This window comes from Diospyros lotus, chromosome 12 (genome assembly GCF_014633365.1).
Source record: "Diospyros lotus cultivar Yz01 chromosome 12, ASM1463336v1, whole genome shotgun sequence".
Lineage (NCBI taxonomy): Eukaryota > Viridiplantae > Streptophyta > Magnoliopsida > Ericales > Ebenaceae > Diospyros > Diospyros lotus.
The window spans coordinates 23,822,401-23,841,282 of NC_068349.1; the positions used below are offsets into that span (position 1 = coordinate 23,822,401).

General features: G+C 38.2%; 1 protein-coding gene across 1 annotated transcript; it reads right to left on the reverse strand.

The window, feature by feature from the left end:
* Positions 1–16,988: 16,988 nt before the first annotated feature.
* On the reverse strand, positions 16,989–17,471 carry LOC127787578 (uncharacterized). Its single transcript, XM_052315641.1, has one exon. The coding sequence runs from the start codon at positions 17,469–17,471 to the stop codon at positions 16,989–16,991; it is 483 nt and encodes a 160-aa protein (XP_052171601.1).
* Positions 17,472–18,882: the final 1,411 nt, after the last annotated feature.

Below are 18,882 nucleotides of genomic sequence, written 5' to 3' on the forward strand. Positions count from 1 at the left end.
CTAATACTCCAAACTTCTTCCAAATGACATTTTGGCCCTTATTTCAAGTTCTCAACTTTAATATTTTACCACATGAGTTTATAATTTCATCCTTATTTCATTTGGATAATTCTCTAATTACAATTACACACTCAAACATCAAATTTATCGAGATACTTAAAATCTCAAAATTAATAACTCAAAATTACTTGATATGTACGATTTCTAGGAAGCCCTTACCATCATTCGGTCTTTTTAGGCTACAACTTAGCTTAACCGAAAATTGTCTCTTATTTTATTTCTTTCAGTGTTATAAATCTCACCTCGGGATGCTTGTCAAAGATATACCTTTGTCCTTAGATATCTAAGCTCTAGGGCACTCCCTGAAACTGATTCGGTCACTTGTTTCCATTTTAAGCATATTTTTCTATATTTTAAACTTACTTAAAATACGTTACAACTTCACGAAAATATCGAGTATTATAATGGTCACAAGCTGTTGTGGCAGGACAATGACTAGTGGCGAAGCCAGCAACAGTGGTGGCCAACGCAACGGTCAGAAGCTGGCAATGGCTAGTCGGTGTGGCCTTTTTCCACGTATGAAGGCAACCATAGCAGCAACAGAGCTGCTACTGCTGCACGTAATGAGCGCGAACAATTTCCACGAATAGCGATAGGGAGTGGTCGCGAACAACCGGCAACGGCGGTGGTCAGCACGACGAGGTCGGGGAAGGCCAGTGAGGATTGGTGAGGGTGGCAACGGCCGGAGGCTGGCGCGAGTAAAGAGGTGGCCACGAGGCTCTGTTCGCACGCAAAAGCAGGGAGGAAGAAAAAAGAGGAAAGAAAGGAAAAGGAAAATGGAGGAAAAATGAGAAAATAGGAAGAAAATTGGGAAAATTAGGAAAAAGCTTTTGAAAGATTCTAGAAAATTTTGGAAATTAATTTGTGGCTTGAGGAGCATGCTAAAGCTAAGAAATTATCCGAGCACATATTTCGAGATCAAAACATGCATACTGAGAAAGTCTGTGTGGTTAAGTTAAGGTAAGTGACCCAATCCAGTATTTAATTTGTTTCCATAAATGGTTTTTGGCATGTGTTGGTTAGGTTCAAGTGAGTGGTTCTACCGTTCGAAAGTTAGACTGATCTTTATGAATGTTTATCAATTGCTTTTGATTTGTCAGCATATTGTGCATATTGAATTTACTACATATTGCATCAACTGATTATGCTTTGAAAAGTACATGGTGTGTTAGTCTTTCATGACATTGTTATTTTTGAAATCATGTTGTCGTTATAATGTCGGAGGGACGGGATGGGGTCATCCTAAGAATGGGGCAAAGTTAATATTTGTTAGGGGTGACGTTGATATGCATCCTGAGGTTAAGTATGCCACGGTAAGGTCAATCCGATGTCATATGAGGTGGAGTGTATTCGTACGATGGGAAATTGAGTTTTCCCTGGGGATTGTGGATGTTAGGGAGATTTCTCAGGGTTGACATGTTATGTCATTATTTACATGCCATGCTCATGAACATACATGCATTTTGTAAACTGTTTTTATGCCATAGCTTAGATGATTCATCATGTAATATGGGTTATGCCCCTAGAACATTCAAATGTTCCAAACAAGGGTTGCGGCAGGGGCAAGGACATGGTCAGTTAGAGCTAATGGAGAACAGGCATGACAGTCATAGTGTACTTTTTGAAGTTATGTAATTCTTGTTTGATGAGAAGATGCTATGTATGAACGATTATAGTATTTTATGATATTCAGTAATGTTTTTATCAGCTGCATAATATTATGCCTTGTTTAGTTTAAGTCTATTGACCTTTTTAGTTAAACGGGTATGACAGGGGTTTTTCTGGGGTTTCATGAGCATGTGAAGATTGTTCTTGGAAAACACCGCGTGTGTTGTGCTGGTGTATGAAAAATAAAAATCCTGATAAATCCCTTATAGTGGCACGTCCGACGAGGCGGGGTGTTATATAATATCCATCGAATTAACCTCGGTTTTGCACCTTTTTTGAAAATAGATATTTTAAGGCTACGTGATCTGTATAGACTATCACTTTTAATCCAATGAGATAAGGTCAAAATTTTTCAAGTGCAAATACTACTACTAGTAACTCTTTTTCGATAATAGCATAATTCATTTGAGCATCATTGAGTATCCTACTAGCATAGTACATGTAAAGTTTTATCCCTTTGTTATCCCAAGATTGCCCCAACTACTTAATCACTAGCATCACACATGAGTTCAAACAACAAACCCCAATCTGGTGCTACAATCACAGGTGCTGAAGTCAACTTTTCCTTAAGAGTGTTAAAAGACTTCAAACACTCCTTAGAAAAGTCAAATTTTGCATCCTTTTCCTGGAAGTTGGACAAAGGGTTTGTAATCTTGGAAATATCCTTGATAAATCGTCTATAAAATCCAGCATGACCCAAGAAGCTTCTGATACCCTTGACTGACGTTGGTGAAGGGAGTTTCTCAATTATTTGAATTTTTGCCTTGTCAACCTCTGTGCTCCTAATTGAAATCCGATGTCCTAACACAATTCCTTCTTGGACCATAAAATGACACTTCTCCCAGTTAAGCATGAAATTTGTTTCTTCACAGCACCTTAGAACAAGAGTCAAGTTCTTTAAACATTCGTTAAATGATGAACCAAAAACTATGAAATTATCCATGAATACTTCAATAAATCTCTCTGATAGGGTTTAATTATATACATATTTTTATCTAATTTTCATTTTAACCTTGTGCTATTTTTTTTACATAAAATGTGTGTTTATATGGATTTTACATTATTTTACTCTCTTTTTGTAGGAACCCAGCAAATGATATTATTTCGAAGATTTGGCCGTAAAAGGAAAAGAAAAAAATATATTATAAAGATAATTTTAAAATTAAATAATATATTAAACTATAATATTCATATATATTTTATATTTTATCTTATATTATTTATATATATAATATTATAAAAAGATAACTATTATATATATATATATTAATTGGTGGCCGAGGCGTGAATGTGGAGAGTAGGGCTCCATGTGTATGTATATATATATTATTATTGTTGTTGCCAAAATACAATAATTAAAATTTATGATGTGGGGTCCACTCGAGCTTGTTGTCGGGTGAGGTTAGGTTGCCGTAAAAGATGTCGCCTCAAGAGAGTTTGCCGGTAGGATGTTCGCCGTAAGGATTCGCCACTAGTTCTTGCCACTAGCTCTCGCCACTAGCTTATGCCACAAGCTCTCGCCGCTAGCTCTTGCCACAAGTTCTCTCCACTAGCTATTGCCACAAGCTCTTGCCGCTAGCTTTTACCACAAGCTCTTGCCGCTAGCTATTACCACAAGCTCTTGCCGCTAGCTCTTGCCACAAGCTCTCACCACTAGGAGCCTTCACCGCTAGGTCTCGCCGCAAGCTTTTTCCTTTACCATGAGGTTTTGTTGCAAGGGTTTTTGCTTCACCGCTAGGTTCGCCGCAAGGATTTGACCCTGTTAATGCTCAAAAAATGGGTTAGAAGGCTTGCGGGAATCTTCCCTCTCGAAGACCCTCCGATGCCAAAGTCAGTCTCGAATCCCAATGATTATTTACGAAAATAGTAAAAGTGCATTCAAAGTGTTTGGAAGAAATGGAAGTCCCCATTAATGCCCTATAGCTGGGTATTTATAGGGCACGATTCTCAAGGGTGGTTGTCGACACGTGGCGGCTACTGAATGGATCAAAGGCAAAAAGAATAGGGAGGTTTCTTTGACGCCACCGCGAGACAGCTAGGCCTCGCGGTAAAGACTGTCGCGAGGCAGCCTCGTGGTAAACACTGCTGTAAGGCAGCCTCGTAGAAAACACTGCTGCCAGGCAACTGTGCCTTGCAGCAAACAGCCGCGAGGCACCTCACGGCGTGCGTCTGTGAGGCACCTCGTGGCATGCGTCCACGAGCCTCGCGGCATGCGTCCGCGAGGTAGTTCACGGCTGCTGCTTCTCGTGGCTGCGAGACAGCTGCAAGGCAGCTGGCGACAATTTTTGCTGCCAGCCTTTTCACTTTTTCCAATTTTTTTTATTACTATTTTTTTCCTTTTTTTGACTTATTTTTCCATGGCATAACAATTGCCCCCACTCTTCTGTTTTGTCTTTAGACAAAATTAAAGAGTAAAAATATTAGCCAAGGAGTCGGGTCTAGCACCTTGACTCAACCAACTGTTCTAGAATGCCCAAAAGATCTTACTTCGACCAGGGGCTGGAGTACCAAATTATTTCTGTGAAACCATGCCCTTGATAGATAGACTCCACTACGGAATTCTTGCTGGTTATCCAAGCTTGCTGGGAGGTCTAGTCGCCAGATCAGGCAAGGAGTCGGGTCTAGCTTGGGAGCATAGCACTGGACTCAGTCAAGGGATCCCGATAAGCCTATGGGCACAGTCTTCGGAGCGTCCAGTGATCCCATGATGGATCATAGCACTCGGGCTATTGTGTTTTCCATGTCCGTCTTTCAGGGCTAGCCTACTTTAGGGAATCTGGGTTTGGCTAGTGGTTCGACACGGGATTCCTGCCAGACATCCAAGTTTGTCGGGAGATCTAGGCGCCAGATCTACCAAGGAGTTGGGTCTGGCCAAAAAGGCATAGTATCTAACTCAAGCGAGGGATTTGGGTGAGTTTGCAGGCATAGGCATCGGATGTTCTGGTGATCCCGGGCCAACTCGTGGTCATGGGCACCAGATTGCAACTGGGAGACTCAACTTCGATACGCAGGATCATGACAGAACTTGTCATAGGGTTTCCATCTCTTCATGCCTTTCTTGGGCCAGTCTACCTCAGGTAATGAGATCAATGGAGCTGTAAAAGATGTGAAAGATCCTCTAAGCCTACAAGGAGGTCCAATCACTCGAGCAAAGGCAAAGAAAATGAGAGAGACACTCAATGGGTTAATTGAAGACATTCGAGCCAAATAAGCCTTTACTGATGGATCTACCAATTGGAAGATGACAAGTGGCATCCAAGCTTATGTCCATTTGTTGCAGTTTAATTTGTTAAATTGTATTATGGAGAGAGAGGGGCCAGCCATTAAGGTAGTGGGGTGTGTGTGTGGCTGGTAGTTAATGATCATTAAGGTAGTGGGTAGTTAATGAGCTTTTGGGTAGTGGGTAGTTATTGGGATTATGGGTAGTTATTTCAGGTTGGTAGTTATTTGATATTTGTTTTTCTATTTAAAGGGATTTGTAAACACTTCAAAGGTTGGTTAATTTTCGTGATTATTGAAAGGAGAACTTTCTCCCTTGGTTTTTCCAAGAACTCAAGACTTATCAAGATTGTTCCAATCTTGTGGCGTCCAATTTCCAAGGCTTATCACTCCCAACTTCTTCTTTTCTTATTCTGGAGTGTGGCGTTTATATCATTCTTTTTCTTATTTTGTTTTGTTGCTTGAATCTGGTTTAGCTTTCTTGGGATGATGCTCAACTTGTTCGTGGGCTTTTAGATGCAACCAAAGGGATCTACTTATGCTCGCATCAGTTTTGGTATCAGAGCACGGTTCTAAATCAGGTTCGAAATCACATTAAAAAAAAAAGGACATTTCAAGTTGTTGGAATCTGTTAATTTCCATATTCTGATTAGGTTGCATTCTTGCTATTTCCTTTGTTCTTGTTGTTTTCCTCTACCAGATACAAATTTCGTTTTTGTGTTCTTCTTTTCCGCCCTTTGATTTTTTTGTTCTCGTTGGTTCTTGTTTTTCGTCCTTTTACTTTGTCCTTGTTGTACTTCTTTTTCTTATTCCTTGATTTGTGACTATGCTAAAGTTCTTCCACTAGTATTGCATCCTTACTTGGTTACTTTTGATGCGTTGTGAACTGTTCATCTTGATTGTGTGAACTCTAATCACCTTCATTGTTGCCGTTTGTGTGAATCAACTAAACCCCCACACCTATACATATAGAGGTGCTAGATTTCAAGAATCAAAGCTATATTGAAATAGTGGAATTTTCGTGCTTAGAAAAAAAAAAAAGTCTCAATCAAGCACATTAAAAAAAAAAAGAAAAAAAAAATACACAACAAATCAGTGGGTACATAGCATTAAACACATGGCCAAAGTTTACTTTCCCCGTAATTCATACAAGGCTTTGGAGATGTTGACAATCTAGTTGTTTTCTTTCGATTTTCCAAATTCATCCATTGTGATTAAATTCCGTGTTCAAAAATTTACTCAATTATGTGTTCCTTGTTTCAATCTAACCTTGTTTACACTCTTTGCAAATTGGGTTGCCCATAGATTTAACTTTCTTGATTATAGTTGCTGAGTTCTTTCAAGAGCAAATTGAGAAAGTTCAGTGGTAAAAGGCAAGAGTGTGAGCTTATTAAAAGAAAAAGCCAATAAAGAGTGCTATACACGAGGGTTGAGTGAATCAAACAAATTGAGAGGAAACACGTGAGGGAGTGCTTGTGAGGTTATTGATAGCATGCATATTTATACCATATTTTGGCATTTCACTTCATTCTTATTAGGCCATTTGAAGTAATTTTTGCTGATATTTCATTGTTTCTATTTTATTATGCTTCAAATTGTCCTTACACTATTTTCTATCTTACCTCTATGGATCCAGGCTTTAGGGAATATTGGATGGGCTAGAGAAGTGGCTCACTAAAGGAGCTTGGGCTTACTTTCAAGGAGCAAACTTGGGCTACTCAAATTATGCTGTTTTTGGGCTTACTTGTTTTCTCTTGGGCTAGGCCCAACCCTAGCCTCCCTAGCCTTTCCTTTCTTGGCCATGTATTTAAGGCCTCTTAGCATTAATTTTCAGCATATCATCAGATAGAAAGAGAGGAGAAAATAGAGAGGATTCTGCCCGTTTTTGTTGTTGTAGCACTTTCCTGTTTTTTTACATCTTTTGTTCCATTTTGTTTTCCTTTCTGTAATGATAGGCTAGAGCATTTGTAACCGGTTGTGTGTCTTGAATCCATGTGGAATTTGAGTCCCGGATGAGCTGCAAGAATCTGGTTTGTTGTTTGTTTCTTATTCATTTCTATTTGGTTTAGTTTGAGCAGATTTGTGAATGCATGGAGTTCATGGCAGGTTTGTGTGAATTTGCATGGTTTCATATTCTGTTAAGTGCTTAAGAGAACAGAATGTTATAGCCGGTTGGTATAACATCTCGGAAATGAATATTATGTGCTTGAACGGTTGTTCTTGCATAGGTCCGGATAGGTTGAATAGAGAGTGAATGGTTGCATTTTGTTTACAAGAGATTTCTGTATCCATTTTGTTGTTCCAATCATTCTAATCCTTGGACGGTTGTTGGGGATGCTTTGAGTTTGTTTTCCGGAGATTAAAGCATCTAGCAAACCAAGATATATAGAGTGGACAAGGAAGATTTCACATAGGAGACAAATACACAACCGGTTGCACTCCTCTTATTGATTTTTCATCCATCTTCATCTTTCTGTTTTGCCAATTAGTTTTCTGTCAAAACCCCCCCCCAAACAAACTGTTATTTGTATTGGTTCTCCTTGTTGGTAGAAGAAGGTGAGGCTCCTTGTGAGAGATGACCTAGGGTGCACTTTGCTGCAAACTAGAGAAGAGATTCATAGATCTCTAATTCTGGAGCGGTTCGACAGCCGGTCAGTTATATCTGAATTTTTATGCAGGTTACTAACATGGACCCAAAAGACAAAGGAGTTAGAGAAGAGGGGAGTAGTGACAATTCATTTGTTATCCAAGCAATGCAACAACACTTTGAACGCCTCAATGTGCTAACTTGGGGAGACGAAGTTATTTTGATGGATATGAGGATGATGGAGAAGATGACCTAAAATTTGATGAACAAACTACTTTCCCTAGATTCGGCCACAGATTTGGAAGAAGAAATGTGAGGAGGCCGAGAACTCTAGATCGAGATGGAGATGATGAGCGAGAATTTGAGGATCAAGCCACAAACAGATTGGGCAATGAACGGGCTAATAGATTTGGTGGGAGGAATCCGGGAAGAAGGGATACCTATGATCGTGACTTGGGGAGTATTAAAATGAATATTCCTTCATTTCAAGGAAAGAATGATCCGAAAGCCTATTTGGAGTGGGAAAAGAAAATGGAACTTGTGTTTGACTGTCACATCTACTTCGAGGACAAAAAGGTAAAATTTGCTGCTGTTGAATTTACTGATTATGCTATAATTTGGTGGGGTCAAGTTGTTTTGAATAGGAGAAGAAACCGTGAACAGCTCGTGGATACTTGGGAACAAATGAAGTCAATCATTAGGAAGAGGTTTATTCCAAGTCATTACTATCGAGACTTGTACCAGCGGCTACAAGGCCTCACTCAAGGTGCCCGAAGTGTGGAGGATTACTCCAAGGAAATGGAGGTTGCCATGATTCGAGCCAATGTGGAAGAAGATAGGGAGTCAGCCATGGCTAGGTTTTTACAAGGGCTAAACAGAGACATTGCCAATGTGGTAGAGCTTCAACATTATGTTGAGCTAGAGGATATGTTACACATGGCCATGAAAGTTGAGAGGCAGCTCAAAAGAAAAGGTGTTATACGGGTGGGACAGATTTGGGGTTCATCCTCAACTTGGAAACCAAATTGGAGCAAAAAGGAGGAAAAGACAGATCTTAAAACCAAATTCTAGCCTAAGCCTTACAAGGGCAAGGAAGTGGGTCCTAGCAAGGAGAAAGGTACTTTTGAACCTCAATTTAATAGAAATCGGGATATAAAATGTTTTAAGTGTTTAGGCAAGGGACATATTGCATCTTAATGTCCAAACAAAAGGACAATGGTTTTAAGGAGCAATGGAGAGGTTGAAACTGAAAGTGAGATAGAGGCTGAATCTTTACCACTAATGGATGAGAGTGATGGAGAAGAGCATCCCGTGAATGGATTCATTTGGTGACAAGGAGAGCTTTAAACTTGCAGGCAAGAGAAGAGAATGAGGTGCAACGTGACAACATTTTTCACACAAGGTGCCACATCAAAGAAAGAGTGTGTAGAATGATTATTGATGGAGGAAGCTGCACCAATGTAGCTAGCACATAATTAGTGGAGAAGCTTAATTTTCCAACTCAAACACATCCCCGGCCATACAAGCTACAATGGCTGAATGATTGTGGTGAGATTAAGGTAAATAAACAAGTGCTAGTTTCATTTTCCATTGGTAGGTATTGTGACAAGATTCTTTGTGATGTTGTGCCAATGCAAGCTGGTCATATCCTCTTGGGAAGGCCATGGCAGTTTGATAGGCGGGTCAAGCATGATGGATACATGATTGATGCTAAAAAAATACAAAATTTGTTATGTTTTTATTACCTCCTAATCCATTTGATCGACTTAAAATCTCCAGAATTGCTTGTTGCAGACCAAAAGAAGGAAAAGAGATGAAAGAATGACTCATACTCTCCAAAGGCATGATTGAAAGAGGAAGAAAAAGCTAAGAAATGAAGGTGTTCTAATAAAAGTCAAAGCCATTCGAATGAGTCTTCAAAGATATTCAAATATGGAGCAAATCAGAAGAAAGCTGCTCAATGATTCGAATAGATCATTCTTACATTCAAATATGTAAGATATCGGGTATGTATTCGGATAAGCTTGGCCTAATTCGAATAAGAAGTAACAAAAATCAAGATCTCCAGGTAAGATTGTGCATATTCGAATACTTCCCAAGTCATTCGAATGAGCCGAGCATGAGAAGAAATTCGGATAAGCACATCGTTTGGAAGCAGTGAAGATATATCCGAATAAAGTCCAAGTCATTCAAATGTAATTGAAAAAGAAAGGAAATCTATTAGAATGAAAGCTGAGTAATTCGAATAAGAAGCAACTCAAGGAATTTCAGATTCAAATGACTGAGAAAATCGTTGTGTAAGGAACAGTAAAGCGTGAAATTCATTCGAATAGTATTAAAATTCATTCGAATGACCCGAGCAACCAAAAGAAACTCAGTGCACATTCGAATATCTCTGCTAACATATTTGAATGAGAATCCGAACAAAAATCTGACATGCGCAAATAAACGCGGTGGCTCTGAGGTAAATTCAACCAACTTTTTGAATAACTTTTCAACAAGTGGTCCCCACTTCCATGCGCTGTAAACTTAAAAAGGAACTAACATTCTTTGGAATCAGAGGTTGGTGAGAGCAGAGGATACTAAGAAAAACAACACAAAAAAAGACGAAGATCATTGGAAAGTAGAGAGTTTTTTTTTCTTTTGTCTGTTTCTCTCATTTTTGTTCTTGTCTGTATTTCTTTTTTTGCGAATAGCACTTCAGTTAGTCTAGTTGTTCTTGCTAGTTTTGAGCTTTGTATTACAAGTCCATCTTAATTTCTGTTTCAAGTTGTAGTTCATTTCAGTAATTAATACAGCAGTAGTTTATTCAATTCTTGTCGTTTGTCACAATTTATTTTCTTTGCGAATCTCGTATTCATCCGTTGAGATTAGTTTTAGTCATACACTTCCTATGAAGATGTGTGGCTAATTCGATTCTTGGGTTAAGGCAAAGACGGTGCCCAAAGCCACTGATGAATCAATATAGCAGAACTCCATATGTCAAAGTAACCAAAGCAAAAGTAGTTTGGGAAATGTTATTAACCAAAATCTCAGGCTTGGATTGGTTCATACGCCTAACTTAGAGTTCCCATGCCATGTATGGGGGCTGCTTGACCTGGAAACGTTCTCATACCCAAGCCCCGAGCAATTATTTGTCAAAACGTTATTTATACACTGATTTATGATAGCTGCTTACCATAGAGTCTCCATGCCATGTATGGAGGTTGTTTGAACAAAGAGTTATCATCATCTCAGTAGTACATTTAATGGTTGAAAACCCGAGCTATTTGAGCTGCTAGTTACATCACAGAAAGCTATATGGAAAATCAGTTGGGTTTGGCACCAGATCTGTCTTGACCCAAGACCTCTCCATTTCCAGATTACAGTCATATCACATTTAGTTTGATCTCATTTTATTATTCCGTTAATTAAAAGAACTGGTGTGGTTATCTCCTTCCATGAGTAATCTCCATGTGAGTCGACCCGGTCTTGCCCGAAAAAATTACATATAAATTTTCTGCTACAATCACACTCGTGCACTGGCGAGTTTAAACGCCTCATCCTATCTGTGAACATAATTAGTTGCTAAATCAGCTGAATTAGTGAAAGAAAAATACAAAAAGTGATAAATACAGGGTGAGCGAAGCAGCAATACACTAACAAATACTCTTTTGTAATGAATGGGAAGTCTGTTACCCTTGTACCCTTGACTCCTCAACAGATATATGAAGATCAGATGAGGGTTAAAAAAGAGAATGAAAAGAAAAGAGGGAGTGAGAACGAGGGAAATAAAAAAGAGGAAGAGCAAAAGAGTAAGAAAGAAGAGAGTGAATATGAGGGGATTCAAAATGAGAGAAATTCAGAGAGAAGAAAGAACAATGAGAGTAAAAAGGAAAGAAATTCAGATAGTGTAAAGGGAAAAATAGAGAGAAAAAAAGGAAGTTTTTATGCAAAAGAGGGAGATGTGAGGAGTGCTTTTTATGCTAGGCAGCCTATGTTTGTACTCTTGTACAAAGAGGCTTGCTTAAATACTAATGAATTTGACCTTTTTTTGCCTAGTGTTGTTAAATCTCTTTTGCAGGAGTTTGATGACGTCTTTCCCAATGATATTCCAAGTGGTTTTCCACCTTTGAGGGGAATAGAGCATCAAATAGATTTCATCCAAAGAGCATCAATTCCTAATCGACCAACTTACAGGAGCAATCCCAAGGAAACGAAGGAGCTCCAAAGGCAAGTTGAGGAACTTTTAGCGAAGGGACATGTAAGAGAGAGCATGAGTCCATGTGCGGTTCCAGTCTTACTTGTGCCTAAAAAGGATGGGACATGGAGGATGTGCGTGGATTGTCGAGCCATCAAAAACCGCTGCAAAATTCATTAAAAAATTAAATTTAGCGGCGGTTTTCGAAAATCACTGCTAAATTCAAAAAAAAAAATTCAAAATTAAAATTAAATTAACTTTTGCGGCGGTTTTCAAAAACCGCTGCAAAATTCAAAAAAAAAATTAAATTTAGTTGCAGTTTTTGAAAAACCGTCACTAAATTTAAAAACTTAAATAATTCAATATTAAAAATAAAATAACATTTACGGTGATTTTCAAAAACCGCCGTAAAATTCAAAAAAAAAATTAAATTTAGCGGTGAGTTTTGAAAAATCGCCGCTAAATTCAAAAAATTAAATAATTCAAAATTAAATTTAAATAAAAATCTTAAATATTAAAATTCATTATTTTCATTAAAAAATTAATATTTTCTTAAGAAAATAATTAAAAATTAAATTAATAAAAATAAATAGAAAATCTTAAAAACAAATTTAAAATTAAATTTAAATTAATAGCAAAATTCATTAAAAATATAATTTAAAAAAATAAAAATAAATTTAACAAGATTTTAATAATTTTTAAAAAATATATAAAATCTTCTTTTTTATTTTTAATGAATTAATTTATTTAATTTAACTCAATTAATTTATTCTATTATTCTTTTAAAAAATAATCAATTAATAAATGTTTTTAATATATATTAAAAAATATAAAATATAATTCTTAAAATTAGTTATTTGATTAGTATATAATATATATATGTCCATATATGTCAATGGGTGTTTCGCAGATCAAGTGGTTCACGTGCGCGCGCGCGCACTAAGGGTCTTGGGTTCGAAACTTGGGGAGGGGGAAGGTGCTAGGATTTAATTTCTAGCATTGCCATGTGGCGCGCAAGGGTTGGGTGGGGGCAGAGTGGGCTGGCGTGGGTCGGGCGGCCGGGCGCGGGTCTGGGTTGGCCCGCGCGGGTAATTAAAAAATAAAATTTTTATTTTTAGCGAATCGATGCTAAAATCGCCGCTAAAATTAAAAATTTTATTTTTTATTAATTTTTGCTGCGGTTTCAAATTAAAAAATTAATTTTTTTTATTAATTTTCGCAACAGTTTCAAGACCGCCGCTAAAATTAAAAATTTTATTTTTTTTAAATTTTTTGCGGCGGTTTCGAAACCGCCGCTAAATCACTTATTTTGCAGCGGTTTTTAAAACCACAGCAAAAAATATAATTAGCGGCGATTATTCCAACGGTTGCTGAAAATCGCCACTAAACGCTCTGCGATGGCTGACTTAGCGGCCCTAAATTACTTAGCGGCGCGGCTGTTAAAAACTGCCGCTAAATGCAAAAACAATCGCTGCTAAATGCCAATTTTTTTGTAGTGACTTGACTATTCAGCCTTGGAGTTCTAATTCTTATCCCCTGCCGAGGGGCCCTTGGAGTGTTTTCTTGGGATCTCCGACGTTCTGTTATCGTATCAATTTATCCCATGTAGGGAATGTGAATATCCGGCATTAGTTCACGTAACAAAGCAGTGACTCCCTGTAGTCTTCTCATATTCTCCTCATTTTTCATCATGAGTTTGTCATTCTGTTTCTTCAGCTCCTCAAAATTCTTTTACAATAGTTCATAATTTGAGAGTAAGACGGTGGGTGGAGCTATTCTTGAGGTCCCCACGAGGTTTTGATGTGGAATTGAAGACTGTCCAACGGAGTGTTGTTCCTGACTAGCGGGCGCTGCATGGGGGACTTGTTCCCCTCGTCATGTCGCGTATCTCCTCAATCCAGCTATGTGTGCTTCTCCTTGGTCTGAATGCTCCATGCCCCGCAGTCCAGTGGTGTGGTTGCATTCGAGCACCAGAAAGTTCCCAGAATACACTTCGTTGTTAGGGTGATCCACTAAAAATTCTGGTACTGTGTAGTGTGCCCGGTGGGGGCCTTTCGTGATTCCCGTCCTGGTACGAGCACTCATTCGGGTGGGGTCAGGCGGATTCTCCCAATAGGCTGATCTTGTCCCTCTCGACATCTTGTGTTAAGATTGGCTTTTTGTTGCGTTTCCCACAGACGGCGCCAAATTGTTGTTGCCAAAATACAATAATTAAAATTTATGATGTGGGGTCCACTCGAGCTTGGTGTCGGTGAGGTTAGGTTGCCATAAAAGATGTCGCCTCAAGGGAGTTTTCTAGTAGGATGCTCGTCGCAAGGATTCGCCACTAGTTCTTGCCACAAGGCCTTGCCACTAGCCCTCGCCACTAGCTCTTGCCACAAGCTCTCGCCGTTAGCTCTTGCCACAAGCTATTGCCACAAGCTCTCGCCGCTAGCTATTACCACAAGCTCTAGTTGCTAGCTCTTGACACTAACTCTCGCCGCTAGCTCTCGCCACTAGGTCTTACCTTTGCCGCTAGGTCTCGCTGCAAGCTTTTTGCCTTCGCCGCTAGGTCTTACTGCAAGCTTTTTCCTTTGCCACGAGGTTTCGCCGCAAGGATTTGACCTTGTTGATGCTCAAAAAATGGGATAGAAGGCTCGTGGGAATCTTCCCCCGCGAAGACCCTCCGATGCCAAAGTCAGTCTCGAATCCCAATGATTATTTACAAAAATAGTAAAACTGCATTCAAAGTGTTTGGATTTTTTTAAAAAATGGAAGTCCTTACTAATGCCTTGTAGCTGGGTATTTATAGGGCACGATTCTCAAGTGTGGCTATCAACACGTGGTAGCTACTGAATGGATCAAAGGCAAAAAAAAATGGGGAGGTTGCTTTGACGCCGCCGCGAGGTAGTTGGGCCTCGCGGCAAGACTGCCATGAGGCAGCCTTGCGGCAAACACTACCGTGAGGCAGCTGTGCCTCGCGGTAAATAGCCGCAAGACACCTTGTGGCATGCAGCCTCGAGCCTTGCGACATGCGTCTGTGAGGCAGCTCGCGGCAAGAAGCCATGAGGCTGCTTCTCGGGCTGCGAGACAGCCGCAAGGTTGCCAGCTGGCAGCAATTTTTGCCGCTAGCCTTTTCACTTTTTTCCAATTTATTTTTATTATTATTATTTTTCTTTTTTGACTTATTTTTCCATGGCACAACAATTATGATATATAAAGTGGTTGGATTTTGGATGGCTTGGGTGCCCAATGCCTCATATATATACATAATAAGAAGGAATAAAACGGGAGAAGACTAGAGTCTGGATGTTGGGCGACGGACACGAGATGGGAGATTGGGAGCACTGGAAGGAGGCGCAAGTGAGCCTCTTACATGTAGAATGCACTCACGCATAGCAAAGCAGACACACGACAGAGTGATCCAGATCTAAATCAGATTTGGACAGGGAACTTATCCTCTTCTCCATTCAAATTTTTATTGTTATTTTTATTTTAATAATGTCTAGCTAATTTATTTTAGCTAGGGTTTGGATGGATTTTAATTTTGTGATTATGTGATTATTTGTTTAGTTTGATTCAAAACCCGATTATTATTTGCATGAGAATTTTATATTGTTGTGCTTAATGCTTTAAAAGATTGGTCATCTTTTAATGATTTAATGATTTATGCATGACTGACTAAATGATTGTTATAAATTAGATCTATTGGCAATATAAATCATATACTTGACTATAAGATCGAAAGATGATTAGCCCATGTGTGGGAATCGAGGATGCTTGGTGAGTCAAATTCCCTTCCGAGATTAGAGGTTTGCAAAGAACTTAACGCTTATTTATTTTGTTGATATCTACTCAGAAATTTGACAGTGAAATTGAAATCCACCATCACATGCAAATAATTATAAAATACTGTAAGGGTATTTTTGGTTTTAAATCGGATTGAATAGTTAATTACATAACCCATATTAAATGAAATCTAAAACCTAGTGCATTCATTAATTAATTTTTCTCCCAAAGAATTCAGTTTTTCATTTATTCTTTTTATTTATCTGATTAATTAATTAGTTTAACTTAGGCTAAATTAAAATTGTTTTGGTATTATGATCTAGTCCTTGTGGAATTGACATTCGTTTTATCACTATATGCATATTTGATTAGGGTACACTTGAATGAATTGCGTATAAATCACCCATCACTCTCCACCATGTTTGAAAAAAATTGACATCATGTAAAAATGAAATGTAACGGGTGCATTGCATAAGCCAAAAGTTATCCGTCGGTGTGCAAATGTTCCATATGGACCAGTGAATGTTGTTTTCTCCTGATCTTCTGGAGCTATTGGAATTTGGTTGTATCCTGAGTAGCTGTCAAGGAAACAATAGTGGGAATGACCTGCTAGACGCTCCAACATTTGATTAATGAATGGTTAGGGGAAGTGATCTTTTCGAGTTACATCATTCAACTTGCGATAATCTATGAAAACCTACCATCTTGTAGTTGGTCAGATTGGAATAAGCTCGTTGTGCTCATTCTTTTCCACTGTGATACCTTCTTTTTTTGGCGCAACCTGAACATGACTAACCCATGCACTATCCGATATGGAATAGATAATCTGAGCATCAAGCAATTTCAACACCTTAGCTCTGACCACTTCTTGAAGATGAGGATTTAATCGATGCTGATGTTGCACTACCGACTTATAGGTTTCTTTCATGAGGATTTTATGTAAGCAAAGGGAAGGATTGATACCCTTGATATCAACTATAGTCCATCCAATAGCCGATTTGTATTCTCGAAGCACCCGAAGTAATTTATCTTCCTCATCCTTATTGATAGAATTTGCAATGATAACTGGAAGGGTAGAAGATTCACCAAGATAGGCATACCGAAGATGAAGTGGTAATTGCTTCAGCTCAAGTTTAGGAGCTTGTTGAATGGAGGGTAACGGTAGTGGTGGACCCATGTCGAGTGACATGTACTGCTTCCCTGTTCTGATTGGTTCTGACCCCTGCAAGTACCTAACGCACTCCTCAATAGTAGCTGAATTTGAACCTTCGTCTTGTGTATGCATGATGCATGCTTCCCAAGGATCTGATGGGTGGTCCAATGTAAAAGTGTTTGCTACCTCTCTGTTCACAATCTAAATCTGGAAACAAGAATCTGATGGACTAGGAAATTGAAGTTCTTTGAATATGCTAAAAGTAATTTGCTCCTCATTTAAGCGTAGCATGAGTTATCCTTTTTTCACATCAATCAATGCTCGCCCAGTAGCTAGAAAGGGCCGACCCAAAATCAGCGGAACATCCCTATCCTCTCCCATATGACGAAATCAGCTGGGAAGATAAACTTGTCCACTTTCACCAAAATGTCTTCGATAATCCCACGTGGATGTTTCACAGATTGATCAGGGAGCTGTAATGATATTCTTGTAGGCTTTTCTTCTCCTAACCCAAGTGTCCTGAAAATAGAATATGGAATTAGGTTGATAGTAGCACCCAAATCACATAAAGCTCGTTCAAAGAATAAACTACCAATGGTATAAGGAATAGTAAAACTCTCTAGATCTTTAAGCTTAGGTGGTAGTTTGTTTTGCAATATGGTGCTACTCTCCTCCGTTAGCATGACAATTTCATGCTTCTCCAACTTCCTCTTATTCAACAAAATTTCCTTCATGAATTTTGCATAGCTGGGCATTTGAGCTAAGGCATCAACAAATGAGATGTTTATGTGGAGCTTCTTAAAGACCTTTAAAAACTTCTCAAATTTCTTTTCCATCTTGTGCTTGTGAAAACTTTGAGGGAATGGAATTGGAGGAATATACGGCTTGATCGATGGTTAAACAACCTTCTCTTGTTCAGCTGCTACTTTAGGCTCTTCAAGTTGTTCTGTTGTCTTTAAACCCGTATCATTTTCTTTTGCTACATGTAATACCCTTGGTAAGTTATGGTAAAAATTGTCAATTAATAGAATAATGATATATGGAAATTTTCATAATTGTCCCTGAATTAAAGAGAAGGCACATAATATATAGGATGCCTTTGGAAGGGCAAAACGGTAATTTGGAGTCTCGTCCCATAAAAGGTAAATTATTTTATGGAGAAAATATTTATATTAGGGAATTGATTTTGGGAGAATTTAGTTCTTGTTTAAATGCATGGATAATTACGAATTAAAATGGAAGCCAAGTAGGTTAGATTCGTGACACTTGGCAAGATCTCGTGGAGTGGTATTTAATTTAATTTGTGAATAAAAAATTAGTTTGATTAAGTGTAAGTGGAACACTTGGCATGATCTTGTGAAGTAAGAGTAAGATTTAAAGAAATTTAAAAAGAAAAGGAAATTAGTCTCTCAAGTATTAAATGAGAGTCATTATAGTGAGAATTAAAGAAATTCCTTATTAAATGGAAATTAGTCATGCATTTATGTGAGAAAATGGTGGATTAAAATAAATACCAAATTAAAAGGAATTATGTCTTTCAAGAGAAATTTAAATTAAATAAAAAAAAAGATATTAGTCTCCACTAAATGCTTGAAAATTTAAGGGATTTAAATTAAATGAAAAATGGAGAAAATGGTCAATCTTGAAATTAGTCTATATTTATTAATTTTGAAAATTGGAGAATTATGGGAATTGGAGAATTGATCCAATGGTTGAGGATTTAGCTTGAAAGGGATTAAGATCTAATGGCTATAATTGAGTCTTGAAAGTGGCATGGATTGCCAAATTTGTAAATTAAATAAATATCCAATAAGCCTAATAAAAGAATGGATGATGGAGATTTAGTCTCAAGTTTATCATTAAGGGTGGAGATTTAAATAGGCTTGATGGCAAGGATTGTGTTTCTTTAGAAAGTAGAGATTAGTTCTCTCTAAATCAAAGGCTAGGGTTAAGTTATCCAAAAGCACAAGGATTGTGCTAGTTTCAAGGGTAGGGATTTACTCTTCAAAAGATTGATCAAGGGCTAGAAATTAGTCTTGAACTCTTGAGATGTCAAGACTTAATATATACAGGAAGAGAAATCTCTAAGAGGAGGTTTTGCTTGGTGGAAGAAATTAGAGAGCAAGGAGAGTTCTCTTGTGAGCTTCTAAAGGAGAGAAAGGTAAGTCTTGATTTAAATCTCTTCTAGGAAGAAAGTAAGTCTTCATTCTCCTTTCATTTCTCTAGTCTTTAAGATTTTTAATGCTT

Bases quoted from the DNA above. Each gene is read 5' to 3' on its own strand.
- LOC127787578 (XM_052315641.1), bottom strand. From the start codon at position 17,471: ATGGAAAAGAAATTTGAGAAGTTTTTAAAGGTCTTTAAGAAGCTCCAC.